Source organism: Cinclus cinclus, chromosome 6 (assembly GCF_963662255.1).
Source record: "Cinclus cinclus chromosome 6, bCinCin1.1, whole genome shotgun sequence".
Taxonomy (NCBI): domain Eukaryota; kingdom Metazoa; phylum Chordata; class Aves; order Passeriformes; family Cinclidae; genus Cinclus; species Cinclus cinclus.
This window is the reverse complement of record NC_085051.1, coordinates 25,913,549-25,937,013: the sequence shown is the minus strand read 5'-3', so window position 1 is coordinate 25,937,013 and position 23,465 is coordinate 25,913,549. Positions and strand designations below refer to the sequence as shown.

Below are 23,465 nucleotides of genomic sequence, written 5' to 3'. Positions count from 1 at the left end.
AAAAGAATACGACAAAAAAAACCCCAAGAAACCAAAACCAACCAAACACAAGAACCATCCCCCCAAAACCCAACACCAAACACCCCCAACCAACCACCAAACAAAAAAAAAAAATCAAACAAAAGAACCCACACACACCTGTAGGTGTGTTATCTTCCATTTACTGCATGTAGAAGCCATAGACAGCTACTCATTATGGGCATTTTATCTCTTTCTTTTTAATAAGCCTATCTCCTCCGACACTTCACTTGAAGGCAGATCTGCAAACCTGTTCCTGTTAGGACTGCCTTTGTGTTCAAACTTCTCCAAAGGAAACAGATACAAAGTATAAACCCAGGCCTGGGTTTGGTGTAAGGAATCTGGAGAATGCTTTTCTGTGGGCTTAATCTCTCAGCTCTCAGGTTTTGTTCTCTTTGTGCCATGACCAAATGTTAACCCCCTTGGCTTCCTGCTCAGCATCCATCTCGTAGAAAAGAAAGTCCCTTTAGTGCCTTTTCTGCACTCAGCAAGTCAAAATCCCCTCTTACAAGAGATGACATTTCCTGCACACTGCTAAGGCTAAAGGAAGAAATCTCTGAGTTGTCTGATCACTTGAACCAAAATGTTTGTGATGTTTGTGCTGCCAAAACTTCTGCCTCAGAGCATTCATGTGCCACTTGCTCAGGTCCAATACCACGTGTCACCAACAGCCCACCACCACGTCATGTCTGCTCCCACTCTCTCCCTGTAACAGACTTTCAAAGCCAGTTTCTAGTTGACCTTGATTGGTTTATTTTAGTTTTACACTTTGTCCCTCACATACAGTTAAGAGTCTTGTACTGTTAGATTTCTACAAAAATATCAATTTTTCAAAAGCAAAAAAGAGGGAAAGATATATTTTAATATATAAAAGGGAAAAAGCTAAATCTGACATTTCATTATATTCTTAAAAACATTCCAGTCTATTTACAGATGTGTAAAAAAACAAATAAAATCTCCAGGTCTCTTGGTCAAGCGAGAGCGTGCGCCTTGCAGGGGTTTCCTTGGTTCTCCTGTTTCCAGAATCTTCTCATTAAGTGTCATATTTTATGATTATTGCCTCAAATGACAGCATAAATAATTTTTTTAAATGTTTAGGAGCTTAAGGGAGGAGCAAAGAGTCAGCATTTAAATTCATAGCAAAATATGGTGCTGCAGATACAAGACAGTGAAATGAGCAAAACCCAAGATCATTTCAAACATGCTTTGTTGGCTGCTAGAACCCATCAAAGATCTTTCTCGGAACCGCACCAAACGCCACCTTTTACAGCCAGACTGGGGGGCTGTTCTCAGTTAATTTACTAGTAACATTTAGGGACCAAAAGGTTTTGCTGTCATCTTGACATCTTTACATTTTTACTGCAGTAATTTTTTTTTACTGCCCAGTGCCAAACAATAGATTCACATCCAGAAATTTTATGCTACCAGATAATGAACAGAACATCCTCAAAAGTACAGCATTTCTTTTAGATCATGTGTGATCGGTTATCATGTTATAGCCTTCTCTGTCCCACAGAGAGTACACAATTCTGTGTACTAATTAAAATTGGCTGCTTTGGACCATAAAACATGAGGTGCAGAAACAAGGGTTAGTGATTAAGAATTTAAAAGTTATCACAGCACAAGTCTTGTTGCTGTTTCTTGCACAGGAAGAGTGAAATCTATTCACAAAACAAAACGGCCACAAGTTAAAAAAATAAGCAACTTCAGCCTACTGGAAATACTCAGAACCAGATTCCCAGGTAAATAAATTTAAGTGTGATGTAGTGCTAATACAATAATTCAGTTACTCCAGATTTCTACTAGTTTAAAATAAGGTTAAAATCCTTAATAATAAGAAACATTTGTCTAAGTACTTACTGGGATTGTAAATCCCCTTTCCTAAGGCAGTAAGTGACAACTGTTAGACTCTGCAGGATTCTCATAATGACCTAAACTCTATTTTCCAAATCACTAATATGAGACTTGTACGAAATACTAGAATAGTAAATATGCAAAAGGCAATATAGGGTTGTATGTAACTACTTTAAAACACACTGTTTAGAATGGCTAAGTGAAAAATCTTTTTTATGTAGTCTCTGGAGTAACTTTTACACACACTGAGCTTGAAGGGCTTCTCTCCTCTGTGGCATAATATAAATAATAAAAAGATGAGGAAACACCCAAGGAATGTATATTCCCTGATGGATCTAACCTAGACATGGATCCAGAAGATGCAGCGCACTGAACAGGGCGTATGGTTGTACAAACACTGCTCCCTCACTGTGGAAGAACATCACTCACAACACCTGCACAACCTCAGTGCTAGAAGGGTGAAATTCCTTGATTACTGCATCACCAAAGATGGGGAATTTGGAAGGCAGGGGGTAATCCCAGCTGCTGTTGCTGGAACAGTTAGGACATGTAATTACATTCCTAAACCATCAAAATTCTGTATAATTTTCGATTTTCATGACAACAATTTTTACCTTTTTGGAGCATTTAAGAAGCCCCCCAAGCGCACAGTATATTTACAAACTTGATAGGAAAAGATTGTGTATACTCATTAACAAATCATCTCTCTGAGGCTGAAAACTTCATTTGTCAAGAAAACTATGAAAACAGAAATTGTGTACAAAAATATAAATATCTTTACAATCTGCAGGCCCCTCACAGTTCAACAGCTGAACAGTGAAGAGCATCTACAGGTTATTGAATAAGCAGTGGCAGAGAAGAATAAAAAATACATCTTGTGATTCAATACTGCCCTATTTCCCTGGTAATGAGCATTTTTGTTGACTTTTTTTGCTATACACAGCTTGTGCAAATGCAGTGAGAAACCTCTGAGTACCTTTCCTGAATTTATAAAGAAATGAAAGATTTGGAAAGCTATACACACATTTTCATATTTACATTTTCATATTTACATGTACACCTCGCTCACTTATGCCAGGCTACAAGACTCCTGAAAGCATTCTGCGTTTTTCACAAAGCAATACTTGGTATTAGCATTCCCAGCCACCACCTACATCTTGAAGAATGACAGAAGGAAAGAAAATAGGACCTGGGAAAACACTCGAGCTACTTCAGCAAAGTACAGCAATTGGGAGCCCCCATTTCCTTTCAACTCTCTGCAATTTTTCCTTACAGATGTCCTAAGCATCAAAGGGGGAAGTATTTGTGTGGGGGCAGGAGGCAAGAGTGAGGACAGTACTATTAAAGTCAACATACCGTCCTCCTTCTAATTACATTGGGAAAATGTATTTTTCTTCCCCAAGCAGTGAGAGTTATAAGTGTTTATTAAAATTTTCAGTGCATAAGCTCTTAAAAAGCCTCTGCTATAGAACTATCTGGCACCAAATAAAAAGCCTTTTCACTTCAGCCCCCTGCAGTCTCAGATTTCCCTTCTGCTGCTCTAGGTATCAATTTTGAGAGTAACTACAACCTGATTTCTGCATATTTATCATATTCTGTAAATATTAAAACAAGCAAATGTGAACAATGCCATTTCTGCATAGATAATTTGCCTGGTACAAAAACAGATAATCCATATTTTTTTCCCCAACAAGACAGCTAACTCTTGTTGAGGAAAAAGAAAAAAAATCTCTTTCAACAGCCTCAGTTTCTCAGTCACTTGACAAACTATTTCTGTGAAGAAGCCAATTTTGGAAGGATACCATGTGCCCAGCAATGGTTATACATCATCTTTGTTGTCTTGAGAAGAGGAAGGAGAACACCCAGAATACAACAGTGAGGTAAAAATACACCAACATGCCTAAAGTTTCCTAACACTTACTTATTTGACAATTTGGGGCCTGCCCCTTAGATGAACACAGTGCTGATGCTGTACAGAAAACAAGTGTTGCAGACAGTGGAGGCTGCTGAACAATGACACTGGCTCACATTGCTCTAGATCTCTGCTGCAGTCTGATAAAAAACATCTGCACTTATTTGCCTGTAGAATTTGAAGGCAAGGTCCCAGTAGTATTCAACTTCGTAACCACAGGTGCTAAAGTGGGCATTACTTTGTTATCTTGTCCTTCTTGAAGAGCTGCAGGTAATGAATTTTTTACCCCACTAGGTGCCAGTTTTGCAACTACAGGTGCCAGTAAGGGCATCACTTTATTACTCTGCCCTTCTGAGTCCACTGGCAGACTTGCCACTTTTAAACCAAGTGGTGCCAGCTTGGGCATGGGCCTCCACGACGTGTCAGCATTACTGGCTTCTGGGTTAGTCTTCATCTGTAAAACTGGTGGAGTCACATTAGTGGCATCTGACAAGGTTGTTACTGTTTTGCCATTCCCACCACTGGTTACAGACAGATTGGAAAGTGGATTCTTCATTTCAGTGCCTATCACTATCTTTAAGACATCTGCCTCAGATGAAGGCTCCCCAGAATTCTTGTCCCCATCACTAAGGTCATCATCTTCCAGGTGCAGGAGGAGGGGGCTTAAAGAGCCACCACCTTCTGGAATGTCAGAAAGGTCCTTAAAACTGCCTCCCAAATGGCCAAACTGGAAGGAAGACCCATCCGCAGCAGAGAGATCACTGGCTGCTCCCCGACGAGCTGCTGCATCTTTATGAGAGAAATCTGAGCTGAGGGCACCAGGCAGCTCTGACATGGCTGAGGCATCATCGTTCAGCTGCTGGTTGAGGAAGGCGATTTCATTGAGCAGCGAGGTGAGGGTCTCATCGGTGTCATCGCTCTCCTCAATGCTGCTCAGTATCTCACTTGTATCCAGGTCTGCTTCCTCCATTGCTGACGCTACTTTCCTCAATTCCATTTCTATTCTGGAATCTTTGATCTGCAGCTTGCGGAATGACAATTCTTTGGATTTTAATGAATCGCCATCTTTCCTCCTGGTTTGGCTTCCTACAAACTCACCAATGCAGAGCTTTTTGCTGAAGGACTCAGGAGGTTCCTTTGTACATGATACGTTCCAGAGCTGTGGAAGGGCATCTTTATTCTCAAAGTAAACTTTTGTTGGACCTGTGGTATTTCTTCCAGCTCCACCACTGTCTCCCAGACACGGTTTGGCTTTTTCTTCTGAAAGGATGTTGTCACTATTCGTAGTTTCAAGTGGTGCTACAGCCAAGGATTGCTCAGAAGCTGGAGTACCTGCAGCTGCTGTTGCATTAGAACTTTTGTTTTGGTTCAGGTTTAGATTCATGCCTGCTTCAGTAGCCAGTGATGTTACATTAACAATCTTTGGCATCATGAATGAATCTTCACTTTCTGTAAAACCACACAAAGCAGCGTCCATCAGGATACGTGTTAACCTCGAGGTAATTCCTAACTAAGTATAATTTGCTCACTTTCACGTCTTCCTCAAGTAAACTGCAATTTAAACTGCTTACACAGCTCTGGTCAACTGAAGCTTTAACACACCAATAGCTTAATTTTCAACTTGTAGAAGAAAAGCACGCTGCAGCGCAACAACTGCAATGCTTACAGTTCAGGTGGTGATGCACAAGGCAAACAAAATGAAGTTTTCCCTCTCACTGATTTTTTTATGCTTTGTTTTTATTTTTGTTTTTATGCAGTACTGGTATGGTGCACTAAAGAGACATTCCAGGGACTAAATGATTTACTTATTTTCTGCCTCCTAGCCGTCCCCTGTTAATAGCACTCAAGATTTTTCCCAGCCCTAAATCTGAAGTGAACTTTCCTTTTTCATTATGACCAATCAACTACAAGGAAGCAGAAAATGAGTGGATTGCTTTTAGCACAACGGATGGCAAGCAGAACCCTGCTGGCAGGAACCACCCCACACCTAGATCCAATATACAGCATGAGGTCATGAAAAACAGCCCTCCCATGGGCAGCAGAGCTGGCAGGGTATGGGAAGGGGTTGTGCCACAGTAAGAGCCTGGATGTTACAGGCAAAGATTTTCAGCAGCCCCACCACCACTCTGAACTGAAGTTTACCCAGGAGGATGCATTACACCACAGACACATCTCAGCATCCACTTATCCTGACTTCCCTGAGGGCAAGCAGGCTCAGTGAGATGAAGGAAAGTTAGAAAGATGTAACCCATGATCTCCTAGAGGCCCCTCTAAACTGTTCAAAACATTTAACAGTGATTTTATTTGAACATCCAGACAGTAACACCTATGATTACTTCCTAGTGAGAAAACAGTTTACCTTCAGTTTTGCAAGAATAATGTTCCCTGCATGCAAGCACAGAGATCCATGAAAAACAAAGAACTTACCTGAATGGGGTGCTGTAGCTGACACCGCTGTTGAGGGCACTGGATTTCCAGCAACAGTTGACAGTGTAATAGGAATGGTAGAGTTAGTAAGGATTCCTTTTACTTGGACAGGAACTGTTGATCCTGGCAGCTGAATCATCACAGAAGTAATACCTTATCCAAGAAAAGCGAAACAGGGGATGAAGTGGAAACAAGTTTTCCAGATACTCAGATAACGGTACTTTCAGATATTTCAGATACTCCTGGAAAACAGGAGCTGTGCACTTCAAAGCAAGACTTCACATTATAATAACATCTTAAAATAGTAAAAACAGAAATGCAAACTGGTTATGTGATTAGGAATTCTTCCCTATGTTCCCCTAATTTCTGAATAGCAAAATGTTAGCTCATTTTACTTAACCTGTTGCTAAAACTGATAGTTTGAGTTAATGACATCTAATCTCTCTTATCAGAGTCAAGTTCTACCTTGGTTGTCAAAAACCCAAAATATTAAAGCAAAATTTAGTAACTTCATAAACTGCTCTGCATTTCTATGAAGAGCATTATAGTGATTAACATCATCCCACGTGATCCTACCTGGCTGTGTTGTCATGGTACCAACCCCTCGAGGCTTTAATTCAGCCTGCAACAATGTGGAAGGAACAGCTGCCACCTGCCCTGGGACCAGGGGGCTCTTCAGTGTAAGCACCTGCCCCTGTGGAGTCATCACTACGCTTGCAGCTCTGAGTGTGAGAGAGGCTGAGGAGTCGTCTGCAAGAAAAGAAGTATGTAAAACACTCATTTATTCTGGCACAGCACCCTGCGAGCCAGCATTAGGTACAGCTTGGGAAGGACTCATTCTTTTTTTCCTTCCTACATTTATGATGTGAAGGTCTCCACAAATGTTGAACACTTCTCTTCAAGTTCTCAGCTACAAAAAATCTCTCCAGTGTCTGACAACTCTGCCATTTAATTTAAGAGCAAACTTCCACCATGTTGAGAGCTAGGATTTTGAGTAGGGAGGTTTTAAAGAATCTGTTGTAGCAACCCCAGCATTCTGGGGGTTGAACTTCAGGTTTTAAGTCAGCAGAAAAAGAACAACCTTCAACTCTTAGAAATTACTGCTGGATTGCAGTGAAACTCCCTGAGATTGAAGAACAACTTAAGATTTACTTCCCATCATTCTGAAACTCTGAAGTCATCACGTTCACTTGAAGACCTCAGTCGTACTGGTCTCATCCTTACAGAAAGCAAGTGGTTTCCACACTTATCATACGGACATTTCCTGGTCCTATGTGCAATTCTGTTTCAGGAGGGAGACTGCCTGCACAAGCCAGCTGGCATTTGCCCTCCCACAGGGAGCAGCTTCAATGGCTGTCTCCCCTTGATGCAGGACATGCAGCACTTGCGGCCCACCTGCAGCCCGGACTCCCCTCCTGGCAAGTATCAGTGGCTTGCCCCTTCTGTTTGTCATCGCTATCGGGGTTGACTCTCTGGGGGCAGCAGAGGATCCCTCTTTCTGGGTGCTAGCAGTGGAGGATGCAGCTGATTTCTGTGGTTCAGGTTCTTTCTTCTTTTTTTGTGCTTCTATTGCTTTTTGTTTAGCATAAATATATTCCAGCTTCTTCAGGACAACCTCTTCTGTCTTCCCTACAGAAAAATTATCAGAGTCAGCCTACCTTCAAACTCTCTTTCCAAAACTAAAATGCTGAAAGTAGAACTAATAATGTGTTAAGCTGACATTATCCAATTACTATAAAACAGATAAACAACATCCCCACCAAGTAAATAGTATACTTAATACCAGAGAGAAAAAATTACCTATTTATTCCAATATTTTTTTTCTCTTCAGAAACATCCATGCATTTTAGAATTTATCTGCCACTTTGAAAAGCAGAAATCAGCCTGGACAAGCACAGGCTCCTGCTGAACAAGTACTAGTTGAGAACACCCACAGCTATGAAAAAATCCTCCCACGTCTCCAAATGATAAACATATGACTACTGAACAAAATGCTACTTTTTCCTGAAATGGAGTTTCTTGGATTAATGGACCCTGTTACTCAAATGACCTTTGAATGTAAATACAGTAAACATTTTACCATTGCCATGAAAATTCTTACCTTGAACAAACACACAGATTTTTATAAATTATTTGTTTTCTGCATATACACACAGTTTAATATAATCCAAGTTCAAGTAACTATACCAGCTTGTTTTGTGCTTAGCATTTGTGTTCTAACATAATGGTATAACTTTAATTAAGTCTGTATTTAACTAACTGTCCTGAGAGAGGACTTTTTCCTCATCAAATCTGAGGTCTTCACTAGAAATGCAAAAGATCAGGTAACTACTTTGTGAAGTTATTTGCTTTCATTCCCTGCTCAAAAAGCCTCTCATACATTTCTAGATTACTAGACTTCACTACAACACTTTTTACTTTTTATAAATCAAGTACCTTATATATGCATGAATGGATTCATGTAAATACAAAAGATTTAAGTATCTTTCATTTCTACTTTACAGGTATCCCTGTCATATTCCCAGACTGCAAGATTAGAAGAATATTTTGTTTGTTCACTCATTTTGACACTGGCTGAAAATGTGTCACAGCTTTCCTATACTTCCAAATGAGACAGAAAGACACAATAAACACAAGATGCAATGTCTGGATGAGCAGCAGCTTAAAATCTCCTGCAGTTTTGTTCTGTGTACAGAGCTGACACCTTCTAGCCCCTAGGAGCACTGGTTCTTGGGAAAGCAGCACAAGGAGTCATTTGCAAAGCTCTGCAAGGAGTCAAGAGGTTTTGGTACTGACCAGAGACAGCTGTGTGCAACTGTGAAGGGCTGAGTACAAAGGGCATTTCAGGAAGTGACCAGTGGCAGAATGAAGTGACACCACCACCCCACTCTTCCAAAAGAACCCAAGCCTATGGCTCCCAGTACAGAGAGCATTCTACACTTCCTTTAGGCACTAAGGAAAACAAAAGTCATTTTTATCAGCATGACGAGCCTATTAGAGTCAGAGATTAGCATGACTTTGTTTGGCATCGTGAGTCTGAATTTTTTGTGAACCAATCACGTAGCTGGATCCACCGATTACTCCACGCACTCTCACTCCTAAAAGCCTCTTCTTTCATTATTACAGCTAGTTTGCATCCAAAACCAGGCTCACCTGAAAGTGCGGATACTTTTCGAATCAGACCATCTCGTTTGCGTGTCAGTAATGTCTTCTGTCCAATAAACTTATCTGCCTGATCTGTCAGTCCTTGGATTTCTTCAAAGGCCTAAAACAGTATCAGGGAACTGATTTATAAAGTGACACACAAAATAGTAGTTTTCTTTCCCAGAAACCTTTATAAAAATTTATTTTTAAATTTCTGTAATCCTGAGAAAATAGGATTGAGAGAAAGGATGTGAAGTACCATGAACACCAGTTTTCCCTAAATGCTAGTTGAAGAGTGATAAACATCTTGTTTGCCCTTCCTCCAAAGGCCAGCAACTTTTAAGAAAAACCCCATACTTTTATCTCCCAGTTTCTAGGTACAGCTGATAAACATAATTCCAGATCTACCACTGATGTTTAGTTTCCTGTCATTTACATCTATACAATTAAGCTTTTAATGTCTGCATAATGCCTAATGGAATGCTATCTTCTCAAGCATTAAAAAAGTAAGCCTTCAATAGATTTAAAAATTTTGTTAAGTACACAGTAAACCACTAAAGAATTAAGACATAACGTTCCATGAATCACAAAGAATACAAGGGCAAGGCCACTCCAAAACTATATGTTCATGTCATCAAGACTAAGCTTTTTGGAATACAGATTCTTTCAGGTATTGTTTTGTTCTAGAGAGTCCTGCAGAGATGACAGCAGTCCCCTCTACACTGGACTCACTTGAAGAGTTCATACTAGCGTAATTACTCTGTCCAGATTAAATGGTTCTCCTCCTCACTTAAGCTCCAAAATACCTACCTGCTTGAGAATGTAGCATTTGGAGACCTTGGGAAGGTTCAGTAGCCCCAAAGCTTTCTTCAACTTGTCAAAGAGGCCTCTCATTTCATTACGTCGCCGACGTTCATTTGCCGTGTGTGTCTGGCGGTAATGAGCAAAGGCTTCTGCCTGGGACTTCAGCTTTCTTTTCCAGGTCTGGTGCTTCTGCTGGAGGAGCAACCGGAATGACCAGTTTAAGAAAAGAAGGCCATGTAATGGCAGACAATGTTCAAATGCATGAGAGATTTACAGCCTTTCTACAGACACCTGAAGATTCTACGTCATGCTATCTTGCTACTATGTCTTCCTGAAAGTTCAGAATCAGAAGCACATACAGTAAGAAATGAAATGCTGACCAAAGAAGTGACAAACATAATCACATCAACCCTAACACAAAAGGGTTAACTGAAGTCCCTTCAGTTCATAAGCTTTTACTTTTTGCAACACAAGGCTACTTAGATAAAATCACAGCATTACAACAAAATCACATATGTTTGAGCCAAATATTTTTTGTTTGCTTGTCAAGAAAGTCTACTAATGAATGAAATAATTACATCAAATACAGCAGACTTGAAGGTTTCCCTGGAGTTAAACTAGTTTGATTTCCATTTTCTTTCAAAGGTTCATATGGGCTGCCAAAGAGAAATTGTAAGTCAGAATGTGAAGGATGGCATTTATCACCCCAGACATCCACCAACAAACAGAATGTGGTCAAGAGCCTCTAGTTTTGAATTTGTTCAAGTTTCTAAAAAGACTGCCAGACAATAAGCAAAATTACTGACCTCCACAGATTTAAAAGTTTGTTATGTCATCATTACTATTTCAGGTTTTGTACAACTATGCTATTTATTTAATGGGGAAGTAAGTAATGAAGTTTTTTAGATAATTTTAGGTCTGATTCAAACCCCAGAGCATCAGCGGAAAGACTCCTCAGATTTAGTGATACTGTTTCTGAGCCTGTTGGCCTAGGAGGAATCTGAAGACTTGTCTCCTGAAATCTGGTTCTTGAGAGCCATTTTGCCCTCACAGGCAGATCTGAGCACAGTACAGCTGCAACTGTTCCTGTGTTGGCCTGGGTTCCTGTCAAGGGAGGGCCTTACAAGGTAAATTCCAGGGCAGAGAGGAGGACACATGGAAAAGGTGAGGCAGACAGAGCATCCTGGACCCATCCCTGTCTTAGGAAAAGGCATACATCCCATTCTGCTCTAATAGCTAAGACATACACCAGGTTCCCACCGCACTCAAAGCCCCACCCCACCACAGCAGGAAGTTCTAGAGCTGACGTCAAGTATATCACAGACAGTTATGGACAGAGAAAATGGCTTCAGAGCCACCTGAAAATACAGCACAAGATTCTGAAGGACTGCAGTCAGTTTTGGTTTGAAAGGCTTCTGTGATATCTTTAACTTGCCTAAACATATATTTAAACTTCTGTTTCAAAAATCCTTCATCCAGGGCTGTGCCTATATAATTCTACATACTTCAACACAAGAAAATTTTTCTCATTTATCATTTTAGGTGTGCTGTAAAAATTATAAAATGTAAAAATGCCAAGAATACAAAACCTAAGCAAATGCAGTCATAAATAAAAGGCAGATCTTCCTCCCATAGCTAAAGCTAAATCTGAAACCCACTGATGCCAGCACCAGCCTTTTGCTTTAAGGAGATTTGGACTGAGCAAATCCCTCCCAGCACATTTGGTTTCTTGCATTTAATCACAAGTATCTGCAAGGCAGATAAAGCACATTAAGAGCTGCATGTGAGATGAAAGTTTATCTTTAAAATGGAGGTGTGATACTAAAAGGAAAGAGGAGAGCAAACATATACCTTTGAATGTTTTTCTGATAATGTTTCATCCGAAGAATTAGGAGGATGGTATCTGGAAGAAAGGTAAAAAGTTTTTCCCAATGCTACTTATCTCATATACTCTATCCTCATTAACTACATTCCAACAGTGTAGAATTGCTCATTTTTATGCCTTGAAATTAACTTTTCTTGTGTAACTGCATAAAAGCATGATACTGTTGAGGTTCCTCAAGAAAGTGAACTCTTATCTCCAACACCATCATCCTGGAAATAACTGAGCTGTTCTGAAATCTGTGAAATTATCTCAGGGCACAAAAGACAAACTATTTCACTATATGCAAAGAGAATAAATTCAGCTTATGACTGTTAGCTGCATAAAGTATCTTTTTTATGTCTTGGTTCTGTTTGTAATAAACACAGATTTAATATAGATGGCAGAGCAATTCCTCCCCCCAAGAACCACCAGTCAAAATCCTCACATTTATTACTATCCTAATATATAATAACAGCAGCTTCCTTCTATCTCAGGAGCTACAAAAAAAACCAAAGAAAACACACATCTGAAAATTATTTTTTACAAAACAGGGCATCTGTTTTTCTCTCTCACTGAAAGATCTTCAAAATTTAAAGTAAAGTCACCACCTAAGGATAAAAGTTAAGCTGCTATCCTTAAAGGGGAGGAAAAAAGAGGTAACTATCTGGTAGATATACAATAGCACCAAACAGTTTTTTCACCGTTTCTAAAAAATATTCTTCAAACAAAAAGAACTATAGATGCAATGTTCCTCATTTTTTTCTTTGATGCAACTGAGAAACAGCCATGACTATCATTACATTCCTCAAGTAAGCCATGTTTTTATTTTGCTTTTGTCATTATAAATGCAAGGGCAGCAACAGTAACAAAAACAAACCAACCAAAAAAATTATGCCAAGCTATCCAACCATGGCAGACTGTATGTCAATAAGACAGTACTTTCTTTGCTGGGGCAATGGTCCCAAAGACAAACCTTTCGTTTACAGGGTCAGGGATTAACCTAATGACTGTTCCTGCCCAGAAGTCCACCAGCAAGTATAAACAAAGCTTGCAGAATCACATTTAAAACAAAGACAACCCTGCTAATTTTCAGCTCCTTCAGCCTCCGGAAGGGAGGCTATTCACCCATTGATTTTACATTACAAGATACAACCCCATTAACAAATTAATTAAAGGGGGAAAAGAAAAAGGCTAAGACACCTTGAAACTATTCTTAGTGCTGCCAGCACCATCCTCACAGACACTGGGAAGCACCAGTGCCGAGGAAGGCCTGACAGAAGCCTTGCTTTATCTTTTCACCACATTACACCTGTTGTTTAATAGGATCACTCGATGCCAGCCCAGCAGCAGGACACACAGCTGTGTGCAGTGCTCCCCAGGGGTGCTTACTTCTGGTCGGAGGGTTCGATATGAGCAGCTGTGGCCTTCAGACGGGCAATGTTAATCTTCTCTGAAAGCTCCTCCACGGTCTCAATGTCCACCTGCTCGTCATCCTCTCTGTATTCACACGCATCCTGGAACAGGTTTTGTTTTGTTTTTTTAAAATGAGGATCTACTCAGCAATAGAGCTCAGGCCAAAACAGTTTCACTTCAGTCTCAAATGAGATTACATTATAACATTTAGAACCATCAGGGAATCAACATCTCCAGCTACACTGGCCAATAAACAGTGCTAAGCAGGGGGTTGCTTTAACCTCAGGTCACCTCCAGGAATTCCTCCCACTAGCAACTCTGCAAAATGCGTTTTGGTAAGGGCAGAACCCACCTCTGTAGTTTATGTTCTTATTATCGGTGAGAGAAAAGCTTTCACAGGGCAGAGTTTTCCTGCCTCTGTTTTCAAGTAAGATTAAATTGCCTTTACAACCTACTACCATAGACTCTTGCTAATGTGACTTTTTTTACAGAATTTTAAATAGTTACTACCTTAGTAATGGTCTCTCATACCTAAGACAGCAAAAGTCAGAATATCATACAATCAGGCTTTTTTGGATCACATAGTAAACTGCTTACAAGAGGAAGATATTGTCTCTTTCCAAAATGCTGCTGAAATGCTGCCCAATCATTTTAAATATGTATTATATTCTGAAGAGTACGTTTTCTCCATGCTTGCCTGACCAAGAAAACTTGTTTCTTTTTGAAAAGAGAGATAAGGAACAACTGCAGTTCTGTAGCAATGACAAGAGTTCAATCTTGCAGCCATCTGTAAGTCCAGGTAATAGCCCTCTCCCAAGAAAACACACCTATTCAACCAATTGTTTTGTATTACAGTTTTAGTGAAGTTTTTTACATTATAATCTTTGGTCTGATTACAGAACAACGAACTCTTTCTCCTTGAGCAAGAAAATGTAATTACACTTCCATCCTCTATTTCACCCAGTTCCCTGAACTACCCTGACTAAACAAAAACTATTCAAACACAGATACTATTTAAATCACAGAACAACTGAATAGCTACTGCCATTACATTGAAAATACTGCATGTACAAGAGGTAGTGGCAACATTGATCTATCTCTTTCTTCAAAGAGCACTTCACATTCTTGCCTGCTTTCCCGGGTCATTCATAAATCCACCTTGATGCTGAAAGCCTCCTGATACCTTCTCTAAGCTTTTCCACTTGATACAGTACCATTTCTGTGACCCTTACGTGCAAGAGATGCATACTGGTTTTGTTCAGTGGGCAGGACTATCCTGTCTTAACTACATTTGGACATTACATTGCAGGAAACATGGTCAGGCAGGGTAGTTGAAAAAAGATGCTACAATCCAGAGAGTAAGAGGAAAAACACCCCAGAAAATTAGCTCACCATAGAAACATTGTTGTCATGAAGTTTTTCAGTGCTGGCAAAGTTATACTGGGCTAATCAAAGGGTTGATAGCAATTATCCAGGCTAAAGCTGCTCTAGAATTGAAACATTCTGCAGGCATCATATTAGAAAAATGGTGTTAAAAACCCAGTATATGGAATCTTTTTCATGAAAAATGGACAAAAAACCACAGAAGTAAAACACTCTCCTGCCCACCAAAAGCTTAACATCTTTAAGTTTACACATTCTGAATGTGAACATATGAAAAACAGAAGTGATTAATTTTTTCATTCTTACATCTATCAATAAAGGAAAAAAATGCTTCTGGTTGGTATATATTTCCTCTCTACCCTGAATTCTTAGCAACAGGAAAAATAACACAATCATGAAGATCAGCAGAAGTAAAATAGTTCTGACATTAAGAACAGCTACTCCTATAGAAGTCCTGCCAACTTGCCATAGGCTGAACCTTATCCATAGCCCAGCATAATTCTTGAAGATGCTTGTAGAAGCCCTAACTTTCTAGCATCAGTCAATCCATACTACTTTCAGTCTTTCCAAACTACTTCCTGTCGTTGCATGAATTCTAAATGCTGTTGAGTAAAATACCTTATGGAATGAAGGAGCAATACCACTCTACAACAGAGTTCTGAAGTTGTTATGGAAATGACAGCACTCTTCCCTCTCTGCATTTCTGTGCCTGTTTCTAAGTCCTTTCCTCTGATTTTTCTCTGTTCCTGGCAGCCTAAACCCCTACTGCTGTTACCTAAAGAGCAAATTGCCTGATGGTAGAGGATCCTCAGGGACAGTGCTGAGGGAGGAGGTTAGGTGACAGTGGATGTCATTATACATTACCCAAGTAAATGTGTAATTTACTGAGCTGCCTTCTATGCTACAATGTCTGCAGGTTTCACACACGGTCTGAACTAAAAGCTGACAACATGCAAGCTGTTGTTAGAATTCATATTGTCCACAAAATGTATCACTTGCACTTTGTATTAAACTTACCATTCTTTAATCTATAGCACTCTTTATAATTTCAATTTTGGCTCAGGAAAAGAATGACTGAAAAACGCTTTTAAACAACACTTACAAAGCAGTAACCTGCCAGACATCGAAGCTGTGTTTAGAGTAGTAAGGGACTCCTATCTGTAGCATTACAATACCAGAAACAACCCCTGGCATAGTCTTGGCTTACACCAACAAGGACTCATGAACAATTGGGAACCAGTCTGTGACTTAGCCCAGCCCAAGCAGTCCTTCTCAGCAGGAACTCCATGTGCAATCATCATGTTTTGGAGTTCAAGAGTTTAACATCACCTCTCAAACCACTGCACTTGCATTTGTTCAGACAGCAGGTCCTGATACTCATTAGTCTGCTTCTACAAATATTCCCATAAGGCCTTATTCATATCACCAAACCCACAACAATTAACCATCCTAAGTTTCTCCTGATGCTACTCAGGGTAGGAAATGCAAAAGGAGAAAGATACCATCTCAGGAACCTTCTGTTGAGCACAGGAGACTAGAAAAGTCTCTACGTTCAGGACCCAAAGTCAGCACAAGGTAAGAAGGTGATCTGAAAGGCATTGGTGTCCAAAACTAAGAACAATTAACAGTGTGAAAAAATGTGCTAAAAAATAAACAGTAATAGCTACTAGATGTAGGCAGAAATCTTCCTGACTCTCACTGGAGTTCTCTAAGGTTTTAAATGGCCATTTGCTGAGCAATCAAAACCAATCCACATTCTGAACCACCAGAATAAGAGCGGTCTTAAGTATTTCCACTAAACAAAACTATTAGTGGACATGCATGTACTCTTTGCTTCTTTGTTTCCACTAGTTTAATAACGATCTGACTTCATCCAGTCTGACAAACAATACCAGTGCAGCCTGTCTTGTTAAGCACTACGATGAGAGAAGAGTACCTCCCAGTGGAAAACAACATATTTAAATCCACAACTGATTTCTCCATTAGGCATTGACGTGCTAACTCAACGTGACAGCAATGAAGATTAACAAATCCAAAATCCAGACAGGCTTCTACAGTCCTCTGAGATCTCATTCCTCAGCTTTACTGCTCTAGAACCAAGGCTAGTTTATCGTATTTGTGTGAGCTTGCAGTGAAGACAACACCCTTAGATGGCTTTCCAAACCATATTAGTCAAAACTCGTGCAATATTGTTTCTTCCAAAACAAACATTTCTTATAATCTCTAATATTACTATTTTGCTTTATCATCCATTTGCAGGATGAAAGAAAACAGTTTTCAAACATCAACCCTGATAAAAGAACTACTCTGTGACCTAGACACTATTGTTGGTTTACCAGCAAATTCCTAAGACTACCATGTCTGGAAAGTTTATCTGGCATCATGAATAAATTAACAGTGGTTCTCAAAACCTGATGATAACTCTGCTCAAGTTATAACAGGATACAGTATGATACATTACAGTATGAAACTGCCATCACCCAACTGAAGACAAGACAGCAACACTTTGGTTTTCAACCTAGAAAAACTTCCAGAAATAACATCTGTTTTCAGTCTTCTCACCTTCATGCAGCTGAGATGCTATCATCTTGTCTGAGAACAGCAAACTGGAATATGAACTGATTAGTCAGTTTTTCTGGAAGTTGAAGAGATTCTCTACAAGCCAGAGCTGTTCACTTGGCTACTATGGAATAGTAGAATATCCTGACTTAGAAGAGACCCACAAGGATCACTGAAGTCCATCTCTTGGCCCTGCACAGCACCATCCCCAAGAATGACTCCATGTGCCTGAGAGCATTGTCCAAACTCTTCCTGAACTCTGTCAGCTGGTGCTGTGACCACTTTTCTGGGGACCCTATTCCAGAGCCCACTCACTCTCTGGGTGAAAAACCCTTTCCTAATATGCAGCCTAAATCTCCCCTGACACTACTTCATTCCATTCCCTAGGGCTCTGTCACTGGTTACCACAGAGAGCAGTGTCTGCCTCTCCTTTTCCCCTCATGAGAAAGTTGCAGACTGCAGTGAGGTCTCCCCTCAAGTCTCCTCCAGGCTGAGCAGACCAAGTGACCTCAGCCACTCATACAGCTCCTCCTCACTCCCATGAGGCCCTGCACCACCCTCTCAGGGCCCTCCTTTGGACACTCTCCAATACCTTAGTGTCCTTTTCATATTGTAGAACCCAAAACTGCCCCCAGAACTCGAGGTGAGGCTGCCCCAGCTCAGAGCAGAGCAATCCCCTCCCTTGCCTGGCTGGCCATGCTGTGCCTGATGCCCCCCAAGACAGGGCTGGCTCTCCTGGCTGCCAGGGCACTGCTGACTCACATCCAACTTGCCACAGACCAGGACCCGACAAAAAGATTAAATCAACTGGTTTCTACTGGTCAGTTAGCTGCATAACCTCGGGGACATTCCTAACTTGTTCCATGGGCAGTCTGAAGTCTGCTGTCCTCATATCCAGGGTTGAAATCTTGCAGGCACTTTTCCTCCTGTCACCAGAGATTTGAACTAGATTGCTTTGTGGCTGCTGTGGCCAAGACAGCAGCTAATTACCATTTGACTCACAGGCCCCCTCTGTCACTGGGCAGCAACTTAAGGAGGGCACCTTTCCTAGCTGGCTCCTGTAGCACCAGTACCAACAAGTTACTGCCCAGGTGTTCTAGGAATCCTCTAAGACGTGTTTGTACCAAAGAACTCTACTTTGATTTTCAACTGCAAGAGGACTACATTAACACAAAAGGACTAAAAGAATTCTCTCCTGAAGACATGAACATTATCTCTCCTATTTTTTGTCTGCTCTTCAACTCTTCTCCAGTTTATTTCCATTTCTTCTACTCTTTCTATTTCCATTTGTATCTCATCCCAAGAAAAGGCTTAGTTCATGTGTCCATTTGACTGACTCATGAAACAACAGCCTCATAATTTTAAGTAAAAATGCACTGTTTCTTAAGTCATGTAGTGATATGTAAGAAGTAAATGAATTACACACTGGATTACTTTATTTTAATTTTTGGGTTAAATTTGATGGGAATTTTATAAGCATTAAAATTTAAGTGCATCTCAACTACACTAGCCACAGTTTTACCCTTATTCTGTGACTTTTGAAGCAACTTGCTTTCTATCAAATAAGGAATGATAGCTCTCACATACTATTTAAATCTTAAATACTATTTTAAGTTAAATTATTAACTTAAAAACATAATTTAAGGATGGATTCAAATATTCCTACCAAAAATAAATGTTAACTAAGGCTACAAAACCTAAATGGAAGAAAACATCTTAAAATAACAGAAATATTATATCAGCCACTACATTTTTGGATCATTAAGTCACATTACAAGTAAGCAAATTATTTGAGTAAATACTGGAGGAAGATAACCTGCAACAATTCTATTACAAATTGCTCCTGTTATCTGGAAAACAGGCAATTTCTACAAGGCCACTACACTGCTGCCTAAAAAAAAGCATGCAACTAAGAGATAAAAGACATTTCCACATGGAACACAGATTTACACTTCCTAAAGAAACTGAAGTCCAAACATAAACATCATATTCTGTCTTTCAAATCCAAGGGTTATGACATGTTAGTTGGTCGATTAAAAAAAAAAAGAATAGAAAGAAAAAGTAAAAAAATATCCCTTCATAAATAGTTAAATGCTTACCACTTTTTCAACATCTACTTCCTCTTCACTTGGGAAGTCAGAAGCACCATCCAGCATCTCATCAGCAGAATCATCAGTTTTTTCATCCTCTTCTTCCTCCTCATCATCCTCCTCTTCATCCTCTTCCATATCATCAGCAGTTATATCAATAGTGGGCATGCAACCCTTTTTGTGTGCCCTCTGTTCTGGTGCTGTCAAGAAATCACTTTTCTCTGATGTATCAGCTTTGTTATCCACCTCACCTTTATTTTCTAAAGGGGGTACAATACTAGATATTTTGCTCCAAGAACTGTTAACATGTGTTAGAATATCATGGCCTGTTTTCATTTCTTCCAGAGAATCACAAGCACCTTGTTCTTTGCTGTTACTGCCTTCCTGCCTAGCTATGTTTCCTCTGCCTTCCTCCAAACTGACTGTATGCTCTTCTCCTGAAGCATTATCCTGTTCTTTTCCAGAACCAACTTCAGACCTACTTCTTGTTTTCTCTATGTTTTCCACTTCTATAGAGTCCATGCACTCCCTCCCTTCCATATCTGGCTGTACAGCATCACCCTGGAATTCCTGTTTGTTCTCAAACAGTTCAGTCTCTCTTTGTTCCTCCTTGATCTTCAGCTGTGTATCTTGTTCTTGCTGACGATGCAACTGCCCAGAACTTGCTCTGTTGTCCTCCTCCATCTGTGTCTGTGCATCTCCCTCCTCCTCTTTTATTGGTTTCTTCTCCTGTTCAGCACGTGTTTGTTCCTTCCCATGGCTCTTCAACTGTGCAGTCTCCTGATTCTCAAGACTCTGTGAATGTGCATTATCCAGAAGAGCAACTGAAGACTCATCTGATGACCCACAAACAGTTTCAGAGTTAGCTGAAACTGCCTCCATGGCAGTTTCAAAACTGACAGAATCCTCTGTTTCTTCAGAAGCTCCTTTTTCTTCCTCATCATTTGGCTTCTCACTGATGTACGAATGGTCAGATGATACAACATCTACAGAAACATCGTGCTGGCAAGAAAAGCTGTCATCAAAAGAACTCTCTAGCACCTTTAAGTTCTTCTCCACTACGTCTAATGTAGTGGAATTTCTATCACCGCTAGGTGTGATTGCACCAGATGCTGCCTCTTCAGCAGCATTTGACTGGTTAATTGACAAATCATTTTCTTCTTGTTTCCCATCTGGCAATGTGACATCAGACTCTGTAACTTCCGTGTCACCTGAGCACGGAGTCTTCTCATTCTCCTTCTGCTGAGCAGCACCTGAGTCCTCTTTCTTGCATATCTTCCTGTAATCCTTCTTCATCTGAAGAGATGCAAAATGGTGAAGAATAGAGTTTGGCACAGTCTTCTGTCCTGGGAGCTGAAGTAAAGCAAAACTTCCAGACTGCAGAGGTATGAGATTAGCAGTGGTGGCTGGCAGACCACCCGAGCTGCAGGTTATTTTAGATTCAGAGGCCGGTTGGTTTGTGACATTGCTGGCAGCAGAGGAAGAGATCCTCAGAGTCAGAGTGCCTGCCTGACACACAAAACTTGTTACTGAAGGAAGAGAAGATGCCTGAGTTGCTGGGTTGGAAGGGGGGGATAACTTGGGTACTGCAGTTTGTACAGATGAATTTGAGGCAGGAGAAGTGGAAGACACAGAGGAAGTAGGAGAAACGGGTGACTCTGGAGGCTTGGAAGGTGTAGGCAACCGGATCCCTACAATAGATCCTGTGAGGAAAACAAAACATCAACTGAGACTTTCTCAAAGCAACTTTTTTCTTCTAGTTTTAGTATTTGATGCTGTACTAGAAGCAGACACCACTCTCAAGGAATATAATGGAATCAGGAGTTTGACCACAAGTCCTTAGTGGAAAAGCTGGTCCTGCACAAAGACATATAAACTTGAATTATTTTAAGTAACAGCCCAAGAAATGAGTTGACCACTCTAAGAGATTTAACGTTAAGTTCTAGAATTAAGCTTTTTGATCAAAAAGGACATAGCATTGAAAGTCCTGTATTTTACTTTCCCATTTTACATTTACTGGAAACCAAGGAAATTGGGGTTTTTCAAAATAAAAAAGAAAATAAAAAATAGTACTTAATTTTTAAATCTTTTTTTTTTTCTCTCAGAAATACTTCCAAAGAGAAGAAACTATGCCAAAATTACACAGTTACACCACTATCTTTTTCACCTTTATTAATTCTTCTGCAGCATTTCAAAGCACATGCACACTCCATGCACAAAGAGGAAAAATATTACCACAGGCAACTAGTTTCTCTTGGTCAGCAAGAGCCTCAAAACAGAAAGAAATTAAATAAACTTGTTGACTGATTCTTTACCACACCTCATGCTGAAACCTGAACTAAAGCTCAGCATTGTTTGCTCTGCTCCCAAGTTTTATATACTGTGCTTGCTTCCGCTCTTCCTTCCACCCCACTCTATCTCACTTTCTTTGAGATGTGTTTTGATACAAGGAGAACAGAAGAAAAGGTCCTAGCACAGAGTAAGCCTGCATTTAAAGTACATTTGGGTTAGAATTTACAAATATGTACAACAGCATACCCAACCTGCAATTTCTAACTTTTCCAACCCGTCTTCAACTGTATACTAGAGAAATAGCTGAAAGTCACGCTTGTTTTTCTTCCCACACTCCTAAGAAGGAAAAAGCCTGGCAATTTTGTACTGTAGTGTAACATTTCATCTGAATATCTTATGTAAACACACTAACCAACCTGGAAACCTAACAAAAACAGAGCAGAACATCCAATGAAACAAGGGTAACAGCTCATTCTTTTTAAGAGAATTTCCAAGAAGAATTGTTTCTGAATCACCAGGTCGAGTCTTTTAAGTTGTGACAGTACAATGGACATGGCTCCACTACCACACATACACATAGGCTCCTTTACTTGCTGCACAGAGCTCCCAAATTTTGTTGACTTAGCTATTAACTGCACTTTCTGAATATTATACACATGGTATTTAAGTTGCATTGCATCTGAATAATTACACTATGTTCTTCAACTACCCACCCAGAACCAAATTAGACTCTGTTCAATTACTTTCAGCAGGTGAAAGCATCACAGAGACATTTATCTCATTGATCATTTCTGAGTAACACACTGGTCAGTCACCATAGAAGCACGAGACTTTGTACCTGGATTGCGGAGCATCACTGGCTGCACGCTGGGCTGGGCGCCGGCAGCTCGAACCTGCTGCAGGGGAACAAGCTGAATGATCTGCCCATTGGGATGTCGGAACAGGTTCACAGCCCCAGGGCTCCTGAGAGGCTGAAGGACCATCCTCTGCCTCTGTGGCACCTGCGTGTTGTTCAGCGGTCGCAGAGCAGAAGGTGTCTGGTGCACTGGAATCAGCAGCAGTCGAGGTCCAACACGTTTGTCTGTTCCAGGAGCTATCTTTGGGGGAGTCTTGCTTGCAGCTTGTGGAACAGCATCTTCTGAAATTTAAAAAAAAAAAAAAAAAGACACTTTAAAAGACAGCCTACAAATCAGGCATTATTCTCAACAAATACAAGCGCAAATATTTTGGAAACAACTGCATCTCTTTTAAATTCATTTGAAGGCAAGTTGTTTTCCTTTTATACACAGAATGCATGGAATCAACCAGATCAGAACAGTTCCGGGTTTTTTCTGTGTAGTTCCACTGACATTTTTCAACCACGACACTGGACAGTAATTCCATACCTAATTCTTGAACTCTGTGCCAACATGAAATTCTAGCAGTCACAACCGTGCTACGCCTTTCTATAGGTCAAGGGATGGTGTGAGGGTTCCAGCTCACTTCATACCAGTCACTGACCAGACAGCGACATTTTTTACTTTCGCTACCGGTTCAGGCTGGAATACAAAAAGCAGCTTAAGAGATGACATTTCTTATCCTATTTTGGAAAGGGGGGCAAGGCAAGCGAGCCCATATTTAAATTGAAACCAGATCCAGACTGTATTATAACTATGAAAAGAAGCAGAATTTAAAAAACAAGTGTTTGCAGTAATAACCCCAAGCA

The 23,465-nt window shown here is 40.3% G+C and overlaps 1 protein-coding gene across 1 annotated transcript in view; it reads right to left on the bottom strand.

The window, feature by feature from the left end:
• Window positions 1–794: 794 nt before the first annotated feature.
• MGA (MAX dimerization protein MGA) overlaps window positions 795–23,465 on the bottom strand; it is a 57,674-nt gene continuing 35,003 nt past the window's right edge. The window contains exons 16-25 of the mRNA XM_062495679.1: window positions 22,599–22,898; window positions 19,478–21,171; window positions 13,413–13,537; window positions 12,011–12,062; window positions 10,166–10,351; window positions 9,365–9,476; window positions 7,607–7,840; window positions 6,788–6,961; window positions 6,212–6,364; window positions 795–5,233 (exon numbers count right to left, since the gene is read on the bottom strand). Of these exons, the coding sequence (XP_062351663.1) occupies window positions 3,945–5,233; window positions 6,212–6,364; window positions 6,788–6,961; window positions 7,607–7,840; window positions 9,365–9,476; window positions 10,166–10,351; window positions 12,011–12,062; window positions 13,413–13,537; window positions 19,478–21,171; window positions 22,599–22,898 (4,319 nt within the window). The 3' untranslated portion in view covers window positions 795–3,944. The remainder of the gene's footprint in view (window positions 5,234–6,211; window positions 6,365–6,787; window positions 6,962–7,606; window positions 7,841–9,364; window positions 9,477–10,165; window positions 10,352–12,010; window positions 12,063–13,412; window positions 13,538–19,477; window positions 21,172–22,598; window positions 22,899–23,465) is intronic.